This window comes from Heteronotia binoei, chromosome 21 (assembly GCF_032191835.1).
Source record: "Heteronotia binoei isolate CCM8104 ecotype False Entrance Well chromosome 21, APGP_CSIRO_Hbin_v1, whole genome shotgun sequence".
In the NCBI taxonomy this organism is placed as follows: Eukaryota; Metazoa; Chordata; class Lepidosauria; order Squamata; family Gekkonidae; genus Heteronotia; species Heteronotia binoei.
Genome location: NC_083243.1, coordinates 166,672,426 through 166,699,395, shown reverse-complemented (window position 1 = coordinate 166,699,395; position 26,970 = coordinate 166,672,426). Strand labels below are relative to the sequence as shown.

The 26,970-nt window shown below is 44.1% G+C and overlaps 1 protein-coding gene across 3 annotated transcripts in view; it reads left to right on the top strand.

Moving 5' to 3' along the window:
- Positions 1-26,970, top strand: part of MYRF (myelin regulatory factor) — a 176,155-nt gene extending 149,185 nt beyond the window's left edge. Inside the window, exons 14-26 of one of the 3 annotated variants that reach the window (XM_060263182.1) lie at positions 276-385; positions 4,084-4,244; positions 6,543-6,615; positions 7,537-7,625; positions 9,640-9,708; positions 11,563-11,651; positions 12,057-12,215; positions 12,965-13,258; positions 14,763-14,850; positions 16,015-16,089; positions 16,208-16,313; positions 19,297-19,371; positions 25,072-26,970. In XM_060263182.1, the coding sequence (XP_060119165.1) occupies positions 276-385; positions 4,084-4,244; positions 6,543-6,615; positions 7,537-7,625; positions 9,640-9,708; positions 11,563-11,651; positions 12,057-12,215; positions 12,965-13,258; positions 14,763-14,850; positions 16,015-16,089; positions 16,208-16,313; positions 19,297-19,371; positions 25,072-25,158 (1,475 nt within the window). In that variant the 3' untranslated portion in view covers positions 25,159-26,970. The remainder of the gene's footprint in view (positions 1-275; positions 386-4,083; positions 4,245-6,542; positions 6,616-7,536; positions 7,626-9,639; positions 9,709-11,562; positions 11,652-12,056; positions 12,216-12,964; positions 13,259-14,762; positions 14,851-16,014; positions 16,090-16,207; positions 16,314-19,296; positions 19,372-25,071) is intronic. The other 2 variants (XM_060263179.1, XM_060263181.1) reach the window with 2 other exon arrangements.

Sequence of the window (26,970 nt, the reverse complement as noted above, 5' to 3'; positions counted from 1 at the left end):
AATATGGTATCGTTGAAACTAAAATCGGAAATAAAGCAAACTTGAAACACGTGCGAAGAGCCAGCTATCAGTTTTGGGACTGGAACCAGAACTGGATAAATGGTGCAGGAATGAGGGAGGGAAAACACAAGGTTTACCCACAGGAAAACAAATGAAACCCACTCTTACTTCTGTGCCCATCTCTACTCAGCCTTAGTTCCTAATCACTCCTAGCAAATACCTTCTGAGGTTCTAAGGTGACACTGATATTTTGTGGTCCTACCATTTCTATGCAGGTGTCATTGCTCAGGAAGTGCAGGAAATTCTCCCAGAAGCAGTGAAAGATACAGGGGACATAGTCTTTGCCAGTGGGAAGACTGTTGAGAATTTCCTAGTAGTAAATAAGGTAAGTAAGAGAAAACCACAGACTATAAGTAACCAGAAAAGGATGTGAAAAGGAGGTATGGTGATAGCAGAATCCTTGGTCCTGCTTTTCTTTGTTGTAAGTAGATTACTGTTCTTAACTTAATTTAAACATCCCATGTCTGAAACTTGTAAACTGTTGTTCTCAGTGTTTTGGCAGGCACTGTCTTGTTGATTTTCATTTGGGCCAGTATTTATGGTAATTTCAGTGGTCATGTGCACAGGCTCGGTATGGAAGAAATCTGATATTAGATACTTGAATGTTATATAGGAAGGGCTGAAATAAGCTGGAACAAAAGCTGATTCAGGGTGGGTTGTTTGTTTTTACGGCAATGCAGAACCTGTTGAAAAGCAAAAACACTTACTTGCTGGCAACATATTATCTGTATTTAGTGTGATTACAAAGTTACCTCAGTTTCTATTATCAGTTAACCTCATACATCCTATCCCTGATTCTACCTTACCATTTGCCCTTCAAGTTATATAAAATATTTTATTTTTGAACTTTCAAAAGCCTCTCATGTGCCATTACAGGTGTAGAATATTATTAGGTGATTTCTGACTCTTCCTTCATATCCCTGGGCCAGCACCAAAATATAACAACATGACAGGGTGGGACAGCCATAGACCAACAAATAAGAATAAAATAGATGTAAGGCCTGCTGTTCAGCAAGAAAGAAAGAAAAGAAACAAAGGGAAAATCCTGTGTGAGAGGGAGGGAAGAGGGTGAGATCACCATAGTAATGTATCCTGAATAAAATGCATTGGAATTTTATGATAAACAGGTCTATGGAGTTTCATGTTTTAAAAATATGAACATGAGGGGAAAATCATTTGTGGCTGAGCAGCCATCTCTGAGGATGCACTTGTGCCATGTCCTGTTTATACTTGGTCCTGGGACCAATTCCTGTGTTGATTTTGCGGTGTAGGAAGTGAAAGCTTCACAGCATGATATTGCTAATATCATAGGCATGTCCAACTTTGAACAGGTTGTGATCTGTTTTTTCTGGACAAAAGTGCTGGTGATTTAGCACCATGAAAATTAAGTTTCAAATTAGATTTTAACCCACCAGTTGGGTTCCACCGTGCCCGGCCCCCCATTTACAATGCACCTTCTGTCGTTTACTGGTAAGCAAAATAAGCAAAAACAAAACAGAGAGACGAAGATCCAGAAAGAACTGCAAACAGTTTTTCTTCAATTTTTATTGTTATAACTTTCTTTAACTGTCTTAATAACTTTCTTTAACTTTTATTGAGTAATTTGTGTTAAATGTAGGTCAAGTATTGATCCAGGCTGATCTTGCGCAATCTTTAAAACTTCGCTCTTGCTAATTAGTGAGATGTCTGAGCCTGCACTTCATCCACCAGCTTTTTGAAGTTGGGTGAATATTGCATGGAGGCCAGTCTTAGGGAATCCTGGAGATATTCATCTGTCATATTGGAACGCTGTGTACTCTTTGTCATTTTCAGATGGGAAAACGCAGATTCACACAAATAAGTTGAACCGAAACGAGTGTACAGCTTCACTGCATCTTCTCAAGCTGGGAAATTTGTCTCTAGACACTAGCTTCCAAAATGATTCTTGCTCAGCTTGGGTCTTGAGAAAAATGTCATTTTTAAGGGTTACTATTTCGTTTTCAAGAGATACCTTGTTCAATGAGTAATTTAATGTCCATATCTGCTTTGAATGGGTATGACAAGTACTCCACAACTTTTTCATTTCTTTGGAAGTCACAATCTTTTTTCGAATTCCTGGATAACAAAACAGATTTCTGTCATATACTTCTCGTTCTGAAAAACAAAATTCGGATATTGTCCCAGATGGTCCTGCGTATTAGGGAAATGATCAAAAGTGTTGTTTGCAAGGTCAGTCATCATTAGCTCAAATTTGTTTTTGTAGGATGAAACTGTACTCATCATCTCGCCAATGCATTTGTTTTTACCTTGTAGTTCAATGTTCATATCACTTAGCTTGCCTGTAAAGTCAGCGAGAAATGCCAGATCACATAACCACTCCTCATCTTCCAACTCTGCTTTGTCATCTCCCCTCTCCTTCAAAAACCTTCTTATTTCATTTAGCAAATCACGAAATCTTTGCAGAAATTTGTGCCTACTTAACCTTACATCTGTGTGCAAAATTATTTCCGCTACCCCTTCATCAAGAGTAAGATTGAAAAGCCATCTTTGAAGTGATCTTCCATGAACTGAATTTACAATTTTGAAAGTGATGTCCATGACAGTCTTTGTATTGAGTCTCTTGTTTGCCAAAACTTGCCGGTGAATGATGCATGGTAAGAAAGGAAATCTGGAAAGTCGTCATGCTGTCTACAGAGGCCTATGAAACCATTAACCTCACCTGTCATTGCTCTTGCTCCATCAGTAGTGATGGAAACAAGTTTATGCAGTGGAAGATTACACTTTGTCACAAAAGAATGGAAAGAGCTGAATATTTCCTGACCGGTAGTTCTCCCTTTTAAAGAAATCATTCCAAGTAGTTCTTCTTTAACACTGAAGTCTTCAAAAACCATCCGGATAAAGCCTAGTAACTGGGCTATGTCTCTTATGTCTGTAGATTCATCCAGTTGGAGTGAGAAAGCAACACAAACTGAAACATCCTCCAACAATTGTTCAGTTGTGTCTCCACACATCTTTTCTATTTGCCGCACTACGGTGTTTCTTGACAATTATACATCTTGAACAGCAGCTATGATCTCTTTCTTATTTTTAAATCCTTCAAAAAGATTGTCTGCTGCTTCACGAAAACAGTCTTTTACAAATTCTCCTTCATTGAAAGGTTTGCATTTCTTTGCAATCAGGTTGCTGACCTTGAAGGATGCCATGGTTGCATTGACTGAATGTGACCTTGGCTTCGCCATCAACTGTTGCTGTGCAGCCAATTTAGATTTAAGTTCTTTGAGCTTCAGTTTACAAATTTCACTTTTGGGTGGAAAATCAGCATCAAATTTATTGCTGTATGCAGAGCCTTATAATGACACAACAGATTACCCTTTTTGGGCAAGGATACAGCGGAGTTACAAAGTAGACAACAACACTTGTCTTTCACCATGAAGAAGTAGTCCATTTCCCATTCATCATGAAAGTGGTAGGTTTTGCTCTTCTTTGGAACACTCATCTTCGTTATACTGGGGTGGCTGGGGTGCTAAGTTAACACTGGCTGAATCTGGTCCAAAACTGTCACTGTCCCAAGTATTAAAGATCAATAGGAACTGAAGACCTCTGGATGATGCCAAAACCACACATGCAGTTCTAAAAGTAAAAGTAAGAATTCACCATACTGGCACCAATAATCAAATACCACCACACCAAACAATCATAAAAAAACCCCCAAATACCTGTCCAGCAAACCATGAGACCAAGTGGGGCTGGTGATCTACCTCTGACCCCTCCGTGATCTACTGGTAGATCGCAATCTACCTGTTGGACATACCTGCTATATCATATCACTTTTACTTGATAGGGAGTTTTGAAGAAACATGCCTGTATGGGAAAATCAACTTGCTGCATTGAAAAAAATATATAAGCAATTTCTAAGAATGGTAATTTTTACTTTATGGCCAAAATCCACACCAACATCAAATGAAAGGGATTAAATACATTGTGTGAGTACCTGAGTATTCCAAAAGAGAAAATGAAAGAGAATCTTTATTTTGTCTCTGGCAGGAGCGCATTTTCATGGAAAATGTAGGAGCTGTGAAGGAGCTTTGTAAACTGACTGACAACCTGGAGACTCGGATTGATGAGCTAGAGAGGTGGAGTCATAAACTTGCCAAGCTTAAGCGACTAGACAGCATGAAATCAACTGTGAGCTCTGGAACATTCAGGTACAGAGAGCTTTCAGACAAGCTGCTTCATTTTACTTCTGTCCCACTCAAAAGTCAAGAGATTATAGGCTGCTGATACTTATTTATTTGTTATTTATTACTTTAAATTTCTATCCCGCGCTCTCCGCAAGCGGACTCAGGGCGGCTAACAACATTCATTTTTACAAATTAAAAACCAATTAAAAATAGCTACAGTTTAAAATTATTTAAAAACATTTCATTTCATGGTGCTGTATCACTACAATATAATATAAGCAGTGATCATATGGTGCTCTATAATGATGTAGGGTGGCAGCTCTCTCCCGGTTAGATCTCAAAGGCCTGTCGAAAGAGTTCGGTCTTACAGGCCCTGTGGAAAGTAGAGAGATCCCACAGGGCCCTTATGGCCTCCAGGAGAGCATTTCACAATTCTGGTGCTGCCACCGAGAAGGCCCTAGCTCACGTCAGCCGCAACCTAGCCTCCTTTGGTCCAGGGATGGGCAATAGATTTTTTGTCCCTGAACGCAGTGCTCTCCGGGGAACATGTGGAGAAAGGCGGTTCCGCAGGTAGACAGGCCCCTGACCATAGAGGGCTTTAAAGGTCAATACCAACACCTTGAAATGGACTCGGAACACAATAGGTAGCCAGTGCAGCTCTCTCAGCACTGGCCGAATGTGCTCCCACCGGGGGAGTCCCATTAACAGCCATGCTGCAGCATTCTGCACTAGCTGTAGTTTCCAAGTCATCGCCAAGGGTAGCCCCATGTAGAGAGCATTACAGTGATCTATTCTTGAGGTGACCATAGCATGGATCACCATTGCCAAGTCGTTGCGCTCCAGGAAAGGGGCCAACTGCCACAGCCGCCGAAGATGAAAAAAGGTGGCTCTAGTAGTGGCTGCTACTCAGGCCTACATTGTAAGAGAGGACTCAAGGAGCACACCCAAGATCTTGACCTTAGGGGCCGGTATTAGTGACACCCCATCAAGAGCTGGCAGAGGGATCTCCCCCCCTGGACCACCCCGGCTCAGGTAAAGAACCTCCGTCTTCATCGGATTCAGCTTCAACCGACTCAGCCTGAGCCAAGATGGCTTGAAGAGCCAGGTCTAGATTTTCTGGCGTACTTAAACCTCAGTCATGACTAGAAAAGCAAGCAGAGCTTTGAGCAGATGGGGACCTGGCTCAGATGTTTATCCAGAATGGGCATCTTGTTCCTTTGAGGGAAGAACAGGCAGGCATTCATCCCCTTCCACCATACTCAAAGACTGATTCCACAGTAGCAGTCATTCTACCTTCTGGCTTCTGCTTTCCCCAGCTCAGCTGATCGATTCCCCATCAGTTGCTGTGCAGCTGCATGTTGATTCACATCTCCCTCCAATCCCCCTCCTTCTTGATCTTTAAAAAACAAGATCAGGAAGATACAGGGGGAATTGGAGGGAGACGCAAGTCAAAATGCAGCCATGCAGCAACTGGTGGGAAATCGATCAGTTGAACTGGGAGAAGCAGAAGCCCAAGGGCTGTGGAATCAGTCATAATGCAATGTGATGCAGGACTTCCTGCTTTCTTTCTTTTTTTAGGAGTCATAATGCACATTGCATTGCAAACATAGAGGAGTGGAGAGTGTCCACTAATTCCTTCGCTCTACCAGTACAGGATCTTGGACCCAGCTAAGTGTATGAACTGGTCCAGATACAAACCTGTGTTTAAATCTGCATCTACAAGCCCAGACAATGCTACATTTGAATGAGAAATTATTAGGAGAAATGGTCAAAATTCTTATGAGAAACCTTATGCAGGGCCGGCACGTGGGAGTAGGTGGGATAGGCGGCTGTATATGGCGCTACCCTGCCTGGGGGTACCACCAGGTGCCCCCTTTCTCCCCTTGCCCCTTCCTCGGCTGGAAGGTGCTGCTTGGCTGCTGCGCTCTTTGAAGGCTTCCTTGGAAGCCTCCGAAGAGTGTGGTGTTTTAGTGCTGCCCGTCCACTTTCAGGTTGAAAGTGTCGCCTGGCCACTTTCAAGCCGAAAGCGGCCGCCACGGTCTTTGGAGGCTTCCTTGGAAGCCTCCTAATAACGCAGTGTTTTAGCAGTACCCGTCCAGAAGCCCAACCAGAAGTGAGCTCCAACAGCATTTAAATGCCTTCAGAGTTTACTTCTGGGTCAAGCTGCCAGCCTGGAAGTGAGTTCCGAAAGGCATTTCAATGCCTTTGGAGTCCACCTCCAACTGAAGGTTAGGGATAAGATAGTGAGAGGTAAAACAGAAGAGAAATTAAATATGAGGAGTCCTGGTTTGGAATGCACCTTAACTTATCTTTTTGTTGCAGCCAAGCAGGGAGTCAGTTCAGCCGTGCAGGAAGCATGCCTTACAAAAAGAGGCCCCCCAAAATGGCCAGCAAGGTAAGATGGAAACCCATTGTCACCCTTGCTTGTGTGCATCAGGCACATGGAATTGTTCTGGCACAAGGCAAGAAATGCAGCTGCTGATTCTGAATGTTGGGTTTTAGATTGTGGTGGTGGTGGTGATGATGACAAGTGCTGACAAAAGGGAAATTTTTATCTGGAATTCTTCAAATGAAATGGTGTTGTTGTGGTTGGTTGGGTAGTGTAAGTACTCCCTAGTGTAAGTACTCCCATGCCAATGGTATGATATTTGAGGTTTGTGGTATCTGTAGACTGAGAACCATTTTCCATACTTGATGCTTTCCTTAATCTGACATAACTTCTTGAAGACCTTGTTGACTCTTGCACTCCTGTTCCATCCAACAGTTTTCTGTTCCAGTCATTAGTTCTCCACTTCTTTCTAATGCCCAATTTTGTACCCTTCTCCTAGGCCAGTTCCTACAATCGCTTAACAAACTCAGAGCTTTAATAGACATGATGCAGGAGATCTATGATCAAATCTCCCAGTATCTGGGTGTCCCCACTTCTGTTTTAATTCAAAGCATCTGTGAAAAGTAGCTAATTGGATAGGAAAATTGGACAGGAAATAGTGCTGCTTCTCTGATATAAATTCCCACCCACCCCCAAGCTGCTGTTAGCTCTGTTGAGGGGGAAAATACATGTATTGATCACTTATTTCCATAGCCATGTCTGTTTTGGCCTTTGCTGTGGCCTTCATAGCTATTCAGTGATTATCAATAGCCCTATTCAATGTGATAGCAATGCTTTTCTAGTGAAGTTACTGTTTTTTCCTGTGAAGAGTGGGCTAAAATTACCATAACCTGACTGGGAATATGATGGTTGTTACAGCCTGCTATACTTAAAGACGATAAATCAAAGAGATGTGTCTGGTGTTGTTCTTCTCTCCCTCCCCTGCAGTCCCCTTCTGTTGCCACAGACCAGGCTTGTATCAGCCAGCGTTTCCTGCAGGGCACCATCATTGCCCTAGTGGTCATCATGGCATTCAGGTGAGAGTCTATATATTTGGCCTATTTTATTCTTACATCCAGGATATGAGTGTTGTCCGTGTGGCTCATAGAACAGAGCAGGGGCAGCTCTTCTGATCTGAAGGCAAATGGACAAGTCCTATTGGTTTGGAGTAGAGTGTGCCTTCTAAAGTCAAGATGAAACTAGTGCTGCCTGTTAATACCCTGCTGTTGCTCCTTGGCAGTGCTCCTAAATCATATATAGTACATTTTGCTATAGACCTCTTACATTTAAGCGACATCTAGTAAAACATACATACTGGTGCTAAGCTGCGTTTGGAGATCTGTGATCAGATTTCCTGTTTGGCTCTTATTTATTTATTTGCCACTGCAATGAGGTATGGCAGAACTGGACTGAAGACCTAACTTTTACGTGTGAAGTGAGTTGAGTTAGGGGTCTCCTGAAGCAACTCACATCAGCATTTCATGAAGCTGGGAATGTTTTATATTTGAGTATTGTCTAATCCTCTCCTCTACATCTAAATCATGTTCATCGTCCGTCTTGTGCAGCCCCACATTGGGACTGTGCCTGCATAGGGCAGCCATGGGCATTTCCTTTTCTAGCTTAAAAACTCCAACAGAGGGGTGCTCTGCCCTTCAGAGCCAGTGCATGCTTGGGATTCCAACCCAATATGTCACATGCTCCAGTGGTGGGTGTTCCCCTTCCCTCACTCACTTTCACTTCCGGGAGGACAGAAAGCTTTTCTTGCATGCTCTGTCTGTTCTTCATTCTTCTGGAAAGATCTCTCCCTTTGTTTTCAGGAGAGTTTCCTTGCAGTTCTGAGTCTGTGTTCTTCCTTGGGCAACAAGTCCAATCACCTAGGCTTTCCAGATTGTGCTTGTGGCCCTTACAACAGCATCCAAAGCACCATTAAAAATATTACAAGTGGAGAACAAAGATGACTCAGAGTGATGAGCATGAGCTTTGAGGAACCATGTCCTCTTAACATTAAAGCACATTCCACACAAGCACAGAGATTGTCTGCTGCATTCCATCAACAAGTGTCCCTCCTGGACACCTGTAAGGCAGCAATGTGGTCAACAGAGGACACATTTGTGAGACATTATGCCCTGGACCTGCAAACAAGAAGAGAAGTGAATGTGGGAAAGGCTATTCTATGGGCTTTGTTCCAGTGCGAGACTCACCCCACCTCCTTCTGGTGAGCAGCTCATGAATGGTCCCAGTGTGGGGCTGCACAAGAAGACAGAAGAAGAAAACAGAGTTGCACTTACCTGTAACTGTTGGTCATCAATGTCTTCTGGGCAGGCATACATTCCCTCCTTCCTGCCCCACCGTGAGCTCTCAACTGGCTATTGTGCCGATATTTGTGTGTGTGTACTTGTAATGGCAGAGCTCATGGCAGCTTAGTGGGAACTGCCATTGGAGCACATGATGGACACAGCTCTGAAAGGAGTTTTTAAGCTAGAAAAGAAAATGTCCATGGCTGGCCTGTGCAGGCCCAGTCCCAGTGTGTGTCTGCACAGAAGATGTTGATGAACAACAGTTACAGGTAAGTGCAACTTTGTTTTATGCAGGATAAAACATACAGGCAGGCACCCTACAAGTACCTGTGTTTTTTCCCTGGCAAGGCAACACAGGAAAAGGAGAATTTAAATAGGTGTGTTTCCCAGTGCTGATTACCTGATTTGGGACATCCACTCCTCCTCTATGACTTCTTTAAACATTAAAAAGTGTGTGTGTGGCGGGGGGGGAGTGGGAGATCCAGTCACAACTTCCCCAGCACCTCATTTACTTTGACTCTCATTTCCATGAAGCTGTCCAGACATGCCGGTCTGTTTCTGATTGGTGCAGTTGCACTGAATGCAAGATTCCTTCTCTGTAGTTGTTATCCCTAAACTAAGTAGATAATAGCAGTTTTCATGGGGCCTGCCTCATTCATAGACTCTTACATTGCACTGCATGTAGAGAACTCTTTTTCTTTCTAACATGATGAAGACCTATACTTCTGGATGCTTTTTTTTTTGTCTTTCCCAGTGTTGTGTCCATGTCTACTCTCTATGTGCTAAGCTATCGCAATGAGGAGGACCTTGTGGATATTGAAGGGTATGTAGCCTCTTCTCCTTTAGTCACATACTTCAGACAATTATATTAGGGGGGAGGGGTTTGGTTCCTTGGTAGGAACCCTGCAGTCATAAGAGACTTTCCTACAAAGGTATGACATGGTGCATGAAAATAAAATGTGCAATCCAGAGGGAGAGGCTCCTTTGGCAATCTCTAATACAAGCTGCAGTCTTGTGGCTTTTGGTTCAGCGTACAAAAGTTCACACCTTTTCAAACAGATGTCATAAGTTAAGCCTGTTGAGTTGTGCCCTACAATTATTTAAATGTCATGCTTGATAAACCTGTATCCAGTGTTCAGAAAAACGCATGCAGATTACATTTTGTGGGTGCATAATTATGCTGTTTCTAGAGATCAAAGAAATAAGAAAGCTGAACATTGAGGGTGGAAAGAGCTAGAGAGCTATCTAGGTAGGGCATTGAAGCCCCAGCATCTGACCCAACCCTGCCCATCCCTTCTGTCAGTTATGGGCATGTATCCTATTCAAATTGTCATTCACTGATTGGTGATGGCTGGAATCGCTGAGAATAATGTTCCAAACTTTCTTCTTTTATGTACTGTTGTGCTTACAAATTTTAGACACATTGGACCACTGTTGGAATATTCATTACTATTTAACTGATAAAACTATCTTCCCCCTTTCTCTTCCTTTGTTTTTTTTTCCTGCTGCATTTGTTTTTCCCCCTCAATCTTTTCACTGTTCTTCCTGTCCTCTTCACTCATTCCAATTTTCCTCTTTATGGTTTCTCTTGTATCTGTTTTTCATGTGCCCTCCCCCCACTGTCTTCATTCTGTCTCGTAGTTCTTTTGCTGTGTCTTCCACTTGTCGTCTGGCCCTTTTTCGGCACAGGGGTCCTGGCATCTCAGTTGTTCTCTGTCCACGGTATGATGTTTCTTTTTCAGTATACTGTTGATGTTAAATATTGCATCCTTTCTGGCCTGTTGTTTAGTGTCCCCATTCCATCTTTTCCTGTCTTTACCCTGTCTCCTAAACAAAGAGGGCAAGCGGACTGTAAAGATTCAAAATAAAGGCTTAAACAGACACCCTGGAGCCAAACCAGGACATACAAGTCTGATCTGAGATGAGCCAGTTGGATGGCATACAACTTGTGATGGGAATTGTAGCCAGGCCTTGAATTCAGCAGGAGCTCACAGCACAGCTCCTGAACCTTTCTGAGGGTTCCCCCTCCTCCTCCCCACCTACCTACCTTGTCCATTGAATAGTAGGTGCAGCTGCATAACAATCCCTGGATGAGCTCCACCACCTATTATTCTACAAAATGACCTGATTGTAGCTATGCTTTATCAGAAATAGGTCCCAATAATTCCAGTGGAATTTGCTTCCCAGTAAATAGGGTTAGGATTTTCTGTCTTTGTGAAAACAGGATGTTATCATGGCTGTCACCAAATTCACCATGCAATCTCTACAGCAGTAGCAACAAGTGCTTCAGCAAACCAAGCCGTATCAGGGTTGGGGGTTTCCTCCTTGCTGCACTACAACAACAGTCCATGGATTGGGGAGGAGAGATTTGCAACAGCAGCTGCGGGTTTAACAGCTGTTGGAATTCTCTCTTCCAACATGGTTGCAATCCTTAGCTTGCAGGGTTGGTATTTCTAGTAGGATTTCAGTCTCAAGAGTCACAATCTACTCCAGTCTGTCCCACCAGTCTTTTTGCTTTCCATCTTGTTATCTGCCTTTTATCTTCATGTTTGCAATATGCTCACTCTCCCTGGCTCTACACTTGACCCTGTGCACTTCCATCACTTTCTGTTGCTGCATATGCCATGTTTGTATTTATTTCAAAATGTCACGCACAGATGTTTTCTTGCATTTTTAGATCCAATCAGAATATTGATAAGAATCAGCTGCTGTATTCTACTGCTGCCTCATCAGATGCACCTGGTGGTGATCCCCCTCCACAGCGTGGTAGGTATGAGTAGCAGCAGTCCCCAACTGAGAAGTTTTATCTAAGATGACCATCTTAAGCCAGTGAGTTCCCCTGCTGATGTATGGGGGAGGAGGATGTCAATGCCTATGAAGAGGTCATGTACTTTTTGCCTTTGGCCATTTCATACTAGAACAAGCTGACACCTATGTAAAAAAATATATTTTTCCTCATCCTGGGCAACTTTTGCTCACTGTGAGCAAGTAAAAGGTCAGTTTTAGATACATCTTCCATGGACAGATTCAAAGTATACACACAAGGGGGAAATGAGAAAAATAAGACGTGAAGTGGTTGTACAAAATATGTTTTTAATACCAGAGATTGTGGGGTACTGCTTCAGTTCTTGGCTGTTCAACTTACCTAACAGCAGTGCTTTTCTCTTACAGCCACAACGCATGTGCCAGATTCTCTCTATGGCTTGCCTGTCCATAGCATAGTAGTGTGTTTCACTCCTCCTTGCTTCTCCATGTGCTGTTCTGTTCCCAACAATGTGTCTTCTGCTGCAGCTTCAGAGACTACCACCACTGTCATCACCAATCGGACAGGTAAAGATAATTAAACCTCAAACATTAGTGATGGATCGGGTTCTGTCACTCTGTGCATCTTGTAACAATTCCCAGAATCAATATATGTTTTCCACTTTTATTCTCTCCTGTGTTCTCTAGTATGGCTATTGTGAACTGTCTAGCTGTCCATATGTCTAGCTACCAGAGAGACTCTGGTAAGATAGAGTGTGAAAGCAGAACAATAGAACCTTTCCCAGTACTTCTTAAATATTGTGGACCATTAGAAGGGTGTCATGTATGTGTGATACTCTCAGAGCAAGCCATCAAAACTTAAAAAACAAGCACGTTAGCCAAGTGTATATGACCTTTTTGATGCAAGGACAGCAGCCATATTAGTCTGTCGCAACAAAAAGACCTAGAAATCCATGGCCTTCTTGAAGCCAACAACTTGATTTTAGCATGCTGGGGGGAAAGTGTGGTTGACTGGGAAAGGCAATGGCAAACCACCCCGTAAAAATTCTGCCGTGAAAACGTTGTGGAAGCAGCGTCACCCCAGAGTCGAAAATGACTGGTGCTTGCACAGGGGACTGCCTTTACTTTTACACATATTGTAGGCAGGAGTCACCTGCATCATATACATAAAGTGGATACAAAGGCCCATGAAGATCAACTATCTAGCTAGTATATTTAACCCACCTTTATATTTACCTTTCTTGTTGAGAACGGAGGATTTGTATGCTTGTGGTTTCCTCATCATCTTAGTTTATTGTTTGCTTTTCCCCTTACAGATCAGAGCCTTGTGTCACTCCTGCCAGTGACCAACATCAAAGCCAAATCTAGGGGAGTCACGGGCAAGGCAGCTTCCCATACAAAGTGGCCAAAGATGTCTGAGAGGTCGCGGGGCCTTGGTGGCCCCAATGCCAGCCCATCTTCCCCCTTCACCCACATTCAGAGCAAGTCCAAATACATCTCCAACCTCCCTCTAACACACAACAGCTTCCCACCAGGGCAGGTACGGCAGCAGCGTAGCGTCAGCCAACAAGGCCCTGAGGAGCCCAGAACAGGAAGCGCCAGCCAGGATGGTAAGTATTCCCTCTTTTCCTGCCCCTTCATATATAGATCTTTATCCAACAATGTGTCCTCTAATGAGTTTGCTGACCTTGCCCAGCTGCTGCCCCCAACTCCTACTTCAGTTGTATCAACTCTTCTTATTGCTTCTTCTTCCAGGTGTCCATCTTCCCCAGTTTTGCCAGCCACTGTGCTACTTCTTGAAGCCAAATCTAAATTCAGTAGAACTCTCTAAATCATGAGCATTTTTCCTTCCTGTGACATTGTTCACAGAAATCAGAAGTCAAATCTTGTTTGGAATGATTCCCCTATGAGAACCAGTTTGGTGTAGTGGTTAAGTGCGTGGACTCTTTATCTGGGAGATATTTTGTACAACCGGTTTTGATTCCCCACTCCTCCACTTGCACCTGCTGGAATGGCCTTGGGTCAGCCATAGCTCTGGCAGAGGTTGTCCTTGAAAGGGCAGCTGCTGTGAGAGCCCTCTCCAGCCCCACCCACCTCACAGGAAGTCTGTTGTGGGGGGAGAAGATATAGGAGATTGTAAGCCGCTGAGTCTCTGATTCAGAGAGAAGGGCAGAGTATAAATCTACAATTCTTCTTCTTAACCAAAATAGTACTGCACAAGTTTGCACTTGGTCTGATTTATAGCCATGGGGATGATGCCACACATTCCCAGATAAGGAGCTGTTGAAAAACAATCAGATTGTGGACCTCTCCTGCAGCTTTGAGTTATCTGATCTCCTCTCGGTTGTGTGGGAAACAGGCCTGTAACTATGGTGGGGACCCATTGGGGGTGGGCCCCTTCTCCCTGCAGAAACCCATTGGCCCCACTGCTTACGGCCGGTGCCAGTGCTGCTTGGCCCAACCCTTCCGTTGCCCAGGCCCTCCCTTCCCCAAATTTGCAACCCTCTGGGCACACCCTCCCGGCATGACTCGTTCCCCCAATGGGACTCGGAGTGCTGCTGCTGCTCTGGAGTTGCTGTTGAGCCCTGGGCAACTGGGCAAGGTGGCAGCAGTGGGAAGGTGCACTCGGCCCCAGGCTCCCCCCAGCATCCTGCACCCACCATCAGGAGCAGCAGAGCAAAGATTTAAAACCCGTGCCTTCAGGCAGTGAAAGATACATATTGAGGGAAGGAGCCCTGGGCAGCCAGGCCAGGCGGCTGTGGGGAAGGCTCATTCTAGAGTAGATCTTTCTGAGCTTGGCCCCCTTGCCCCCCTAAACAAACACACAAAAAACCTGGAATCCTGGCTAGGGCCCTGGTGAGAAACAGCATAGGTAGAATCATCCATGCTTCTTCATGTTCAAAAAGTTGTTGATGCCCATCCATTCTTCTCTTGGCCAAATGAAAACCTCATAGGAATTTGAGCATGCGATCCCGGTGGAAGCAACAAAGCTTGGTAGGAAGGAATAGACGTCAAAATACATTGTCTTTCCTGCTATCTTCAGAATGCCTAAGGTTTTGCTTTAGCTTCTGGGCAGTGACCTTCTCTTACTGAGAGTTTTTCCCCCATCCCTAGGAGCAGCTTTTGCATTGCAGTCTGTTTCACTGCTGGAGACTAATGTAGCCATCACGCCCCAGAACTGTGTATCTGGTGATGAATGCAGGTGAGCATGAAAAGCAATGTGGTGTCCTGCCAATAGCCTTTGTTATAAACTTACTGTTTCTTGAAGACTAGAATCCTTAAAATATTACAGTCATCTTGGTAGTGTAAAGATACTTGCTGGGGATTTTTCCAGGAGGTTGTATACATCATTTTTATGGCAGGTGATTAAAATCTTCATCCAATGTAGGCACAAGTGAACAACAACCAGAGAGTTCAGACTGGAACAAATGGCCTATGAGGTAGAGGCTGGAGATTAAAAATAGGGGTTGCAGTTTGGACTGCCTGCTTTGCATGCAGGAAATCCCCAGTTCAGCTCATAGCATTTCCAGTTAAGAACATAAGAGAAGCCATGTTGGATCAGGCCAACGGCCCATCCAGTCCAACACTCTGTGTCACGCAGTGGCAAAATTTTTTATATATACACACACACTGTGGCTAATAGCCACTGATGGACCTGTGCTCCATATTTTTATCTAAACCCCTATTGAAGGTGGCTATGCTTGTCGCTGCCACCACCTCCTGTGGCAGTGAATTCCACATGTTAATCACCCTTTGGGTGAAGAAATACTTCCTTTTATCCGTTTTAACCTGTCTGCTCAGCAATTTCATCGAATGCCCACGAGTTCTTGTATTGTGAGAAAGGGAGAAAAGTACTTCTCTACTTTCTCCATCCCATGCATTATCTTAAATTATTTGCTCAATGGACCTTCTAGTTTAAAGCGACTTGAGATGTTGTTCTATCCTAGGATCTCACTAGGTTGAACGGAAATTAATTCTGCTAGTTGCTTGGAATCCGCTGGAATTGTCCATGAACAGAAAGGATTTCCATCTGCACAGCAGGACTTTTTTGCCTTCCTCTTCCATGGCAGTCTAAATGCCCCTCAAAATGCTGCTTCTAGGGGATAAGGCCCCCAGATGATGTTTGCCATGTGAGGGAGGGATTCACACACACACCTTTGGAAAACCTCTGTGGGATTCAAGCCATTATCTTTGATTCCCTAAATAACCTGGGGATATATTATAAGTAGCCTTTAAACTGTGCCTTAGGCTGTTATGTATTCCTTAGGCTGTTATGTATTCCTGTCAGAATTCCTTCTGCAAACTCTGAACAAGTCTTAGTTTTTTTTTTATTCAATACTGTTATGTTCTGTTTCTGCCTATATAGGATGGGAAACATTACCTACCGCATCCCCATCAGCAAGTTTACTGCTGTGAACACAAACCTTACCTTGGAGATTAAGTGAGTAAGAATTCTTGGGAAAGCAGGGTCTGTGGAGAAAATAAAGAAAAGTCAGTGTCAAAACAGCTCATCTCGTTGACTTAAACTGGAAGTCTTCCATTTCCTTTTCTCTCTCCAGTGTGTCCTCTACTGTGTCTGGCTATCTTTGCAGTCTCATCTCCAGCAGTCCATGTCATCACACCACAGAGAACATGGGCAGCTTCACTGATACAACAGACACCCAGGTAAGGTCACCAACAACATGGTCCTTATGTTTAATTGCATGGTTTTGGAGAAATACATGTGTAGCCAGTGTATTTATTCTGTAAGTCTCCCCAAGCAGGGTTCTGAAGAGACAGCATACAACTTTTCTAAATAAATAAATGTTGGTCAGGAAATGGGCAATACCAGCAAAACCTCTTGCTAAAAATGCAAGGTTGAACCCAACCATGGTTAGACCACTATGCTCTGAAGGCCCATATGGACGTTCCACCTCGACCCTGTTTAGGCAGCGAGCAGATTTTAGCTTGCCCCCAGAGCCAAGTGGACCCTGTGCAGTTCCAGATGGCTCTGCTAGCCCCCTGGTGGCTCATTAGATGAGCTAATGGAATCTTGGTATGATTGGCTCTCTGCAGCCATCAATGAGATTGCTCCCTGGCATCCTTTACACCCTCATTCAAGGCTGTATAATCCAGAGTTGCAGCTGATGAAACAGAGGCTCAGACTAGAGAGGCAGTGGTGGTATACTCGCAACAAAGCAACTAGAACATCCTATAGGTCAGTTATGAGGACCTATGAGATGGCAGTCAAAACTGCAAAGGCGGCTTTCTTTGTGGCTAAGATTGCGTCTGAGAATTTGCACCTAGCACAATTGTTTAATACAATTCAGTCTCTTACAACCCTGCCACAAGGCAGACAAAATGTTAGGGAATTGGACATAGGCTGTGAGGCTTTTGCAAACTTCTTTGCAGATAAGGTCTTATTGCTCTGCCGCAACATCCCTGCCACATTTGAAACAGTAAGTGAACTTGAGGCTCTGTGCCCGTCTTCTAGTCTGGTTTTGGATTGTTTCACTCCTCTCAGTCTGAAGGAAGTTGACAGGATCTTCTCTACTGTACACTCAACAACATGTGATCTGGACCCGTGCCCATCCTGGCTGATCAAAGCTTGCTGGATGGAGTTACAACGTCCTCTGTGGGATATCGTAAATAGATCCCTTTCCGAAGGGCTCTTCCCTACACCTCTGAAGGAGGCAGGGGTTTGCCCTCTACTAAAAAAAACCAACATCAGGTCCAACCGAATTGGTGAACTACCAGCCGGTGTTGAACACATCCTTTTCGGATAAGGTAATTGAGAGGGCAGTAGTGTTACAGTTGCAGAGTTTCTTGGAGGACATTTCCATTTTAGATCCCTATCAGTCCAGCTTTCGCCCAGGCCATGGGATGGAGACTGTTCTGGTAGCCCTCATGGATGAAAGCGCCAAAAGTCAAAAGCCTGGGGTTACTACTGGAGCTTTCTTTGACTGGAGGCCCAGATAGCAGCCACTGCCAAATCGGCCTTTTACCATCTTCGGTGGATAAGGCAGTTAGTCCCCCTTCTCGAGCGTGGCAACCTGGGAACTGTGATCCATGCTATGGTCACCTCAAGATTGGACTACTACAATGCCCTCCACATGGGGCTGCCCTTGTCTCAAATCCAGAAGCTGCAGCTGGTGCAGAATGCAGCAGCTCAACTGCTGCTAGGGCTTTCCATACGGGAGCATATACAAACCTGGATTAAAAGCGCTGCACTGGCTGCCTGTTCCATACTGGTTTTGCTACAAGGTGCCGGTTATTACCTTTAAAACCCTATATGGCCTAGGACCTGTCTACCTTAGGGACCACCTTTCTCCATATATTCCCCAGAATGCAAAATCTTTTGTCAGTCCCCAGGCTGAAGGAGGCAAGGCTACAAACTATGGCTTTTTTCAGTAGCCACACACTATTGGTGGAACGAACTCCTGGATGAGGTTAGAGCCTTGCAGGACCTTTCCCAGTTCTGCAAGGACAGGAAGACTGCACTTTTCCATCTTGCATTAAACTGTTAAGTACAGAACTTGAGGGAGCAATTATACAAACTACCTGCGGGAAACATCACCTAGGCCACTGGATGTAAACGGTGATCATGAAGATACCCCTGGATTTGCCTAGTTATCTAACTGTAAAATAGCACCACAAGAGCCCCGTGGCACAGAGTGGCAAAGCTGCAGTACTGCAGCCGGAGCCCTCTGCTCATGACCTGAGTTCGATTCCGGTGGAAGCTGGGTTCAGGTAGCTGGCTCCAGGTTTACTCAGCCTTCCATCCTTCCGAGGTCGGTCAAATGAGTACCCATTTAAAGTGTAGATGACTGGGGAAGACAATGGCAAACCACTCCGTAAAAAGTCTGCCGTGAAAACGTTGTGAAAGCAACGTCACCTCAGAGTCAAAAACAACTGGTGCTTGCACAGGGGACTACCTTTACCTTTTAAAATAGCACCAACTGTTATTTTCATGTTTCATTGTTTTATGTTATTATGTGCTTCTGTTTTATTATTGATGTTTCATATTGCCAACTGGCCTGTGAGCTGCCCTGAGCTTGCTTTTAGTGGGGAGGGCAGGATATAAATCTAATAAAATAAAAAATGTTCTACTGGTTAAAACAGAACTACCAAAAAAAGGCTGTCTCTGGGGATCATGGAACTTAGGCGTACAAAAGCCATATGGGCAGGAGCTGTAATAAAGAGTGTAGTTCAGTCATTAAGCTGGCTAGATCCAACCTACTTTCAAGAAGGTAGAGTCCTCCAATTCTGCAAGAGAAGAGAGTAGGGACCATGATATGTCACCCACTAAGGATGTGTGTTATGGTGGACAAAGAAAACAACAACTCTTATCAGTGAACCAAATATTCTCCTATTCAGCAAGATTTTAAATCCTCTGTGTCTCAGTTCTCCATTATCTCAGTCCTTTAATTTATTTCGCTTATTTTATTTTATTTCTTTTTTTTTCTTCCTTGCCAAGTAAGAGGCATCCCTACTAGTAACAGAAGCTGGAATAATGCACTTTATTGTCTGTTTCTCTCTTTGTTCCCTACAAGGGAAAGGATCAGAAAGTGAATGTGCTGATTCCATCTGGTACGAACCAAGAAAACCAGTAGGCGTTAACTGCAGTAGCTTCTGTTTCACTGAAAGTGTGGTTTCTTCTTATCTATAGGGAAAAACATACCGTTGGTCTGTGATGATGATGCCATTCCAGGAATTTACCTACCATTTCCGATTAGCCAGACCTGTGAGTATAACCATGCATGCTTTGCCGTGCAAGCTGAACTAATTTCATTTCATCTTTCAGAAGAAAGGAGTGATTACTGTTTAAATTGCCCTGCAGTACCGAGCTTGGATTCTGATTGTTAGCCAGTGGAGCACAGAACTGAGAACTCAGAAGCCAAGTAGGAGTGGATGAGTGTATAGATAAAAGCCACATCTGGAAAGGGGCACTGGGAATGTTGTGGACAAAATGTTACTCCATCCTACCTATTGGTGGATGAATACAAAGGGGTGAATTGATGGATAAATAAAATCGCATCGAAGGTAGCACTTGTAGCCACATTGCACTGAACATTCACTTTAGTCCTAATATGCAGTAGTGCAAATGCCAGATCAAAATGGACTAATGAAAATATTGATTCCAAGGATATAACTCATATTTACCGTGGTCTCTGTGCAGTCCCACAAACGGGTACTGTCCTCAGCCATGAACCCTACTTTGAAGAATACAGTAGCTAGCCACAGACTTGTTTGTGCATTTTCTCTTCACTCTGGGGATCAGGCATCAACTGTGCATGCCTGGAGTGAAGATAGAGTGCTCCGCCAACTTAGTTTCTTCCTAACCGCCACTTGGATATCAGCTACCTTGTTGTGCTCCTTCTCAGCTTGCCTCAGTGCTTCTCTTCTCATCGTCTCATCTATCGTTGTCTGGTATCATTGCCCTGTTTTTGTCGTTTTCTTCATCTGCAAAAAAAGAAAAATCTTTAATTTTCATCTTTTCCCTTAGTGTCGTTCTCTCCCTCCCTTCAACCCCCTCCCACCCTCTCTGAGGCATATGGAAGGGAAAATGACTTTTTAAAAGTGCTGGAGGTGTGGGACTAGAATTCTGACTGCTGGCAGACACTCATTTTGCCTTTTTTTGTTTGGGGGAAGCCCACCAAGTAGACATCTGTACTCACTGTAGTAGCTTTGGAAAACAAGTGCGAAAAAACCAGGCCACCAGACTCCAGAGCTGCTTACTTTAAAAGTCTCTCTCAGCAATGTTGTCCTCTCATTCTCCGCTGCCTCCCCCACCAAGGGTTGGAGATTTGGCTGCGTCGGCCACTGTATCGGTTCCAGCTCCGAAAAAGCTTAAGTTCGACAAAGGAACTTCATGCCATTCCGAGTTGGATTGGAAGTCCTTCAAAAAGTCTCAGCACCATTCCAATTCATCTGTCATCACTCCCAAGGAATCTTATGATTCCTCAGATTCAACCCCAGCGCAGCCTTGGCTTCAAAGTCAACTCTGACAGCTTCTGCTTCGAAGCCCAATCCGATCTCAACTTTGAAATCTCCTATTTTACCACCTGAGTTTTCTGCTCCCACGGGTGTAATCGCCGATGTGCCTTTCCAGACTCAGAAGTTGGTCCTATCTATGGATATCATTTGGATTCCTTCTCGTTCATAGTGAGTACATAGCTACCTTCTGTCTGACATTCTCAAATCCGACCCTCAGACCAGCCAAGCTTTTCAGCCTCAACTTTTGTCAGCCACGTTCTGGGACCAGACATATTCCACAGTATAGCAGTTTTTCCTCTGTACCAAGAGTCTTCCACACAAGTCTCTTATCACCATCCTCAGAATTCTTGTTATTGAACCCATTATGACTGGTGCCACCACAGGCATTACAATGTCTCTGCATTAATGCAATTACCGGCATTATTCTAGATTGCTGTCTTATGATGCCTACCAACACTCTCAGTGTTGTGACTATTTACCTCATCAGACGGACTTTCAATTCTGAGACCCTTCACCTGTTCGCAGAGACTTCCAATCTCGAGACACCATAGGACATTGGGGATCTCCTACTTCGGCCACAGCTACTGCTTCCCAGGCTGGTCAGTCATCTTACTCGGCACCAATGCTTTCTCCAGAGACCAGCAAACAGACCCAATTGTCCAGCCTCACTTCTCTCCTCAGGATCAGTTGCTTGCTGGATTTGACCACTCTAAGATGCCCCCTGTGGTGCCAGTTTTATCAGAGTCTGACCGATTGTAGTCGTCGTCCGATGAAGACCGCCTGGTCTCTCCACCTGTTTCTCCAGGTTCTGACATTAGCCATTCAGTCCAATATTTGCCATCTGAGGGATCTAAAGCCTACCTTGATCTTATTACAAGCATGGCAGAGAGGCTCTTAACATCACACTCTCCTCTGATTCTCCTAAAGTTTCAGACACAGTTCATGATTTGGTACAAGTCGACCTTGCAGGACCTCTTTTTCCAATGCTACCGTCTCAAACAATTGTGTGAGGCATGGGACAAACCTGCCTCTATTCCACCGACTTCCACACATTTTGACTCCCTCTATCGAGTCCATGCTCCTGAGTCAAAATTCCTGTTCACCCATCTGGCTCCTAACCAGTGTTCCCTCTAAGCTAAGTTAGCATGAGCTAGCTCATATATTTTTAGCCTCCAGCTGACACCTTTTTGTCTTACCGCAGGAAAAATGGCCCCAGAGCATAATAATTTATGCAGTAGCTCACAACTTCAGTGCCAGTAGGTCACAAAGTAGAATTTTTGCTCATAAGATTCTGCAGCTTAGAGGGAACATTACTCCTAACTCTATCATAGTTCACTTGGCTTCGAGAGCCAAACCTAGCAGACATCCTGTTTTGCCTGACCAAGAGGGTAGGAAACTGGACACCTTAGGCTGGGAACTCTTACTACAGCTAATGCAAAAATCAACAATTACCTTGCCTATTTTTCTGCTTATGTCTGTAATTTAGCCAATGAGTTCACACTTCTTATTTCACGCTTGCCAGACACCTCTAAGAAAACTGTAACTGAGAAAACTCTAAGAAAATCTTGTAACTGAGTTACAAGAACAAGCAATAGATAAATTCTGTCCATCATGCCATTTCCTGTTCCTCAAGGGCTATAGCTACTTCCGTAGCTTTACATCTTCATGCCTGGCTGAATCCCACCACATTGCATCCAGATATTAAGCTGAAAATTGAGGATTTGCCCTTCGACAGCCAAGGACTCTTTCATACCTCCACTGATGAACTGCTAACTTCAGTTGACGATGGCAGAAAGCGAGCCAGACGCCTTGGAGTCAGTCAGCCTCAACAGCTGTTGGGAAATCATCTTACTACAAACATCCAAGGTCACCTAAACAAACTGACTACTGGAAGCATTCCAACAAAAGACACGATCTCAATCCTCAAAAAAAACCTGCTCTCTCTTCAAAGCAGTCTCTTTGACTTTGGTCCACCTCTTCCTTGCCTGTCTCCTCCGCAGTTTACACCATCTGCGGGCACAAGACTGTCTCCATTCCTTCAGGCATGGGAGATTATCACCACAGTCTCATGGGTGTTAACCATAATAAGAACAGGGTACACAATCAAGTCCACTTTGCCCCCAAGATTCCATCGATTTGTCACAACACCTCCATCCCATCCCCGATTCTACAGGCCGAAATTCTCACTCTCCTAGAGAAAGGAGCAATAGAATCTGTTCCCACATGTCATCATCACCAAAGGTTCTACTTCATGGACTGTATAATTGTGACTCCTTGGTGGCCCAAGCAACCCTGGTTCACCATACTGCTCCAACTCTCTCACTTTTCACCATCTGCCCCCAGCTGCAGATCTTCTCTCCCAACAAAGGGAAGAAGTCTGGCATCACAACCCATCTGTTACATCTCACAGCCTAGAGAATACGACCATCACCATCCTTCTGGCTGTCCAACACATCCTACTGAATGCAAGGAAACCATCCACTCACTGTTCATATCTTCTCAAGAGGAGACGTTTTTCCTATCTATGCTACAAATTGTCATCTCCTACTGGAATCGGCCCCTTTACTGGACATTCTGTAATACATCTGGTCTCTTAGGGATTCTGGACTTGGTTTTTTCCTCCCTAAAGGTTCATTTATCTGCCATATCAGTGTTTCACATTCCTGTTGAAAGTAGAACTGTTTTTTCCCAAACCCTCACCAAATCCTTCTTGAAGGGCCTGTTATACCTTCATCCTCCTATTCATCCTTCTTGGAGTCTCTCGTTAGTTTTAGCTAAATTCATGTGTCCACCATTTGAACCGTTGACTTCTGTTCCTTTACATTTGTTGTCTTGGAAGGTTGCTCTTTTTGTAGCTCTCACCTTGAGTAAATGGGCTAGCAATACTTGTGCATTTCGTTCTGACTTGCCTGACCCAAAGTCATTCTCAGACCTGATCCTACTTTTCTGCTGAAAGTTGTGTCCACCTTTCATCTCTCCAAATCTACAGTGCTTCCCACATTTTCCCCGGAACCAAAAGACGGTGGTCAGAAGGCCTTGCATAACCTGGATGTCAGGAGGATTCTTGCTTTCTACCTCTCCTGCACACGGCCCTTCCCTAAGGACCCTAACTTATTTGTGGCCTTTGGAAAGCCACATCAGGGCTGCAAAATCTCAACCCAACGTTTCTCTAAATGGGTGGTATCAGCTATCAACTTATGTTATGGACTGGCCAAACAGCCCATGCATGTTGCCTTGAAAGCGCTCTCCACAAGAGCTGTTTACACCTCATCTGCCTTTCTTAAGGGTATCTCCCTGGAGAACGTCTGTGCGACGGCCATCTGGTTCTCCCCATCCACCTTTGCAACGCACTATGCCTTGGACATGCGGGCAAGATGGGATGATTCTTTTGGCCAGGTGGTGCGTCACTCAATTTTCAATTGACACCTGTTCAGGTAAGTGCCTGCAGGTAAAGTACAGGATAGTTTTCCTCATCTGCCAGCACCCTCCATCCTGTCAAAGCTTGCTAATCAGCCATGTGTGGGACTGCACAGAGACCACAGTGAAGATAAATAGGTTGCTTACCTGTAACTGATGATCTTCGAGTAGTCATCTGTGCAGTCACACCCACCCACCTTTCCCCACTGCTGGCTCTTCTCACTTTATTCTCATTATCTTGTGACTTGTCAGTAGTGATTGGAAGAAACTGAGTGGGTGGGGTGCTCTCTCTTCACTCCAGGCATGCGCAGTCGCTGCCTGTTCCCCAGAGTAAAGGGAAAGTGCATGAAAAAGCCCACAGCTAGCTATTGTATTCTCCATGGCTGAGCACAATACCCATGTGTGTAACTGCACAGATGACCACTCAGAGATAATCAGTTACAGGTAAGTAAACTGTTTGTCACCAGTGTATCTGATGGATTTAACATTTTTCTCAGACATAGACCTTATTTGCAGCCTTCATGAGTGTGGATTCTCTCATACACACACAGGGCAATTTAACCTCTACAGAACAATGAGATCACCATGCACATGTGTCTCCTGCTCTCAAAGCAAGATGAATATGAAATTCATTGAGAAGCCAAGCCTGAACATGGTAGATCCCTCAAGGCTTTCCTTGCTGAAGTTGGGGCCACTGTCACAGGTTTCAGATGGGACTACCCCCACCCACCAACTGGGATACAGTGAGTCTTAGAGGCCACTCCAGAAATCAAGGGCATTTTTTAGTTTAGGTATCAGTTCGCTTTCCGCTTGGTTCTGAATTCAAACTCCATTTTGCTTTCCCCACAGAAGCCTTTTAACTGAATACCCCACAAAAATACCCAAGCATTTGTTCTAACCCTCCCCTCCTCCTGGGAACAGTGTACCTTAGGTCGGTGCTACTTACAATCATAACATGTTATTGACTGTAAATATGAGTAATCCTTCCATGAAAGTTTCCTTTGAATGTTGACTTGTTCTTTCACCACAGGGCCAAGCTAACTGTAGTACTGCTCTGGAGCAGAGGGGCTCTCTCTTCACTGACTATTACTTCCAGTTCTACTGGCTCTGTGAGTGAGTCTTCATTGCACCACTTCCCTTTCCATAGGAGCTGAAAGACCCTTTGGACTCAGTGTTCTCTTCTAATGAACCTCAAAGCCCTATGCTGGAGCCTCTGAACTCTACAGGCCCTTCCCCTTTGGGCTCTGAGTTGATTTGGTTCTTTCTAGGGATGGCATAAACACTGGAATGCCATGCAAGCTTTGGGGAACACAGAATTTTGCCACTAGCAAAACTTGGAAACATTGAGGCATATTTTTTTTTCTGGACATGGCAGCTGTATGTATTACAAAAGCCCTTAATGAGATGTTGGCATTCCTTCTTTTTTTCTCCTTATTACACTGGATTTGACTGTGCTACACTGGATTGTGCCTGAATCTCTTTGCTTACTTCAGAACTCCAAAATGCAGCTTACCTAGATCTCAATTCCCAGAGAGCCAGTGAAGCAGATACAGATATTTCTCATTGATGCTGGAAGCCTGGTTCTCAAGCCAAAAACACTGGAATTCTTACTATAGAGAATCTTATGCAAGTCATACACTGGAGTTTCTGGCTGGTGGCTAGCTGCTTCTCTCTAAATTTATACTCTGAAGAGTTTTTAATGATTCTGGAACATGTTACTGCCCATGAATTTCAAACAGCAGCAACAACTGGGAAGCAACAGGATTTCCCCCTCTGGCTTTTTGCTTTGCCATATATATTACATGCCAGAGAGAACAGACCTGAAGAACCTCACCAAAAGCAATTCTGCAAATCTCAAGCAGGTAGCTTGCTTCTACTGTGCCTTCTTTTTCAGGGTTAGAGGAAGATGCTTCTAAGGAAGCTAGTTCAAGTCTACTGGAGGAAGTCAGCCTCTGGGTTTTGCCACTGAACTCCATCCTTCTGATGTCATAAAAATAACACTGGATGATCATTCCATGCATTGGAAGCAACAAATATGCATTCATCCCAAAGGTCTGACAAAGAGCACATGGCAAAGCCTGAGCTTGGCATATAACTCTTTGTGCCAGAGGCTAAAGAGGAGGGCTCCTGGAAGAGTTTTACTCTATGCTAAAAAGAAAAGACTGAAAATCTTTTTGATCCCCAAGGGGTCTCTGCCAGGCAGCAAACAAAATGCTGTTTTCACTCCACGCCTTGGGGTGCCTTGGAATTCTGAGTGTATTTTGAGTAACTTACTGTTACAAGGTCTTAACTTGCTAAACCACTGATATATATTTTTCAAAAAAAAAAATCAGCTCTGTTAATTATTGGCGTACTTCTGTCTTATAGGAAACCAAAGTGGGCTGGTGCTGAGCACTAGTCTGCACCTGGGCTCTGTGTCAGGTGCTAGAAGTAGCTAAGACACGGCAGATGTACAAGCACAACTACCCTGTGTATCGGACTTCTGCCCTCTGTGCAAAGGGAGAAGAGAGAGGCCTTTGAAAACAGGCTCTGGCTCTTCATAAAATGGGTTATTTAGACTTTTGGTTGAGATCAGCTGTAGGGGGAAGGAAGATGAGGGGATGGAGATGGAGAATGTAGGAAGCAAGTCAGCAAGCTGCTACTACTGCTCTGATCCTAAATCAAATTATAAAGCAGAATCTGTAGACATAAATATCCCTGCCTTCGATTATAGTCTAAACCCATCTTTAAACCAGATTATAGTAGTGCAAGAGGTAAATGTGTTAACATAGGGATTGGGGGGGGATTTATTTTGTTTTAAAAAATACAGTGGTGTTTGAAGCATGGTGCCTGGATGGAGATGTCATTTTATTAATATTAATTAAATTCCCGAAGCCATTACCAGTTCAAGCTAGTGCTGCTTTTAGGCTACATCTATATTACAAAATTA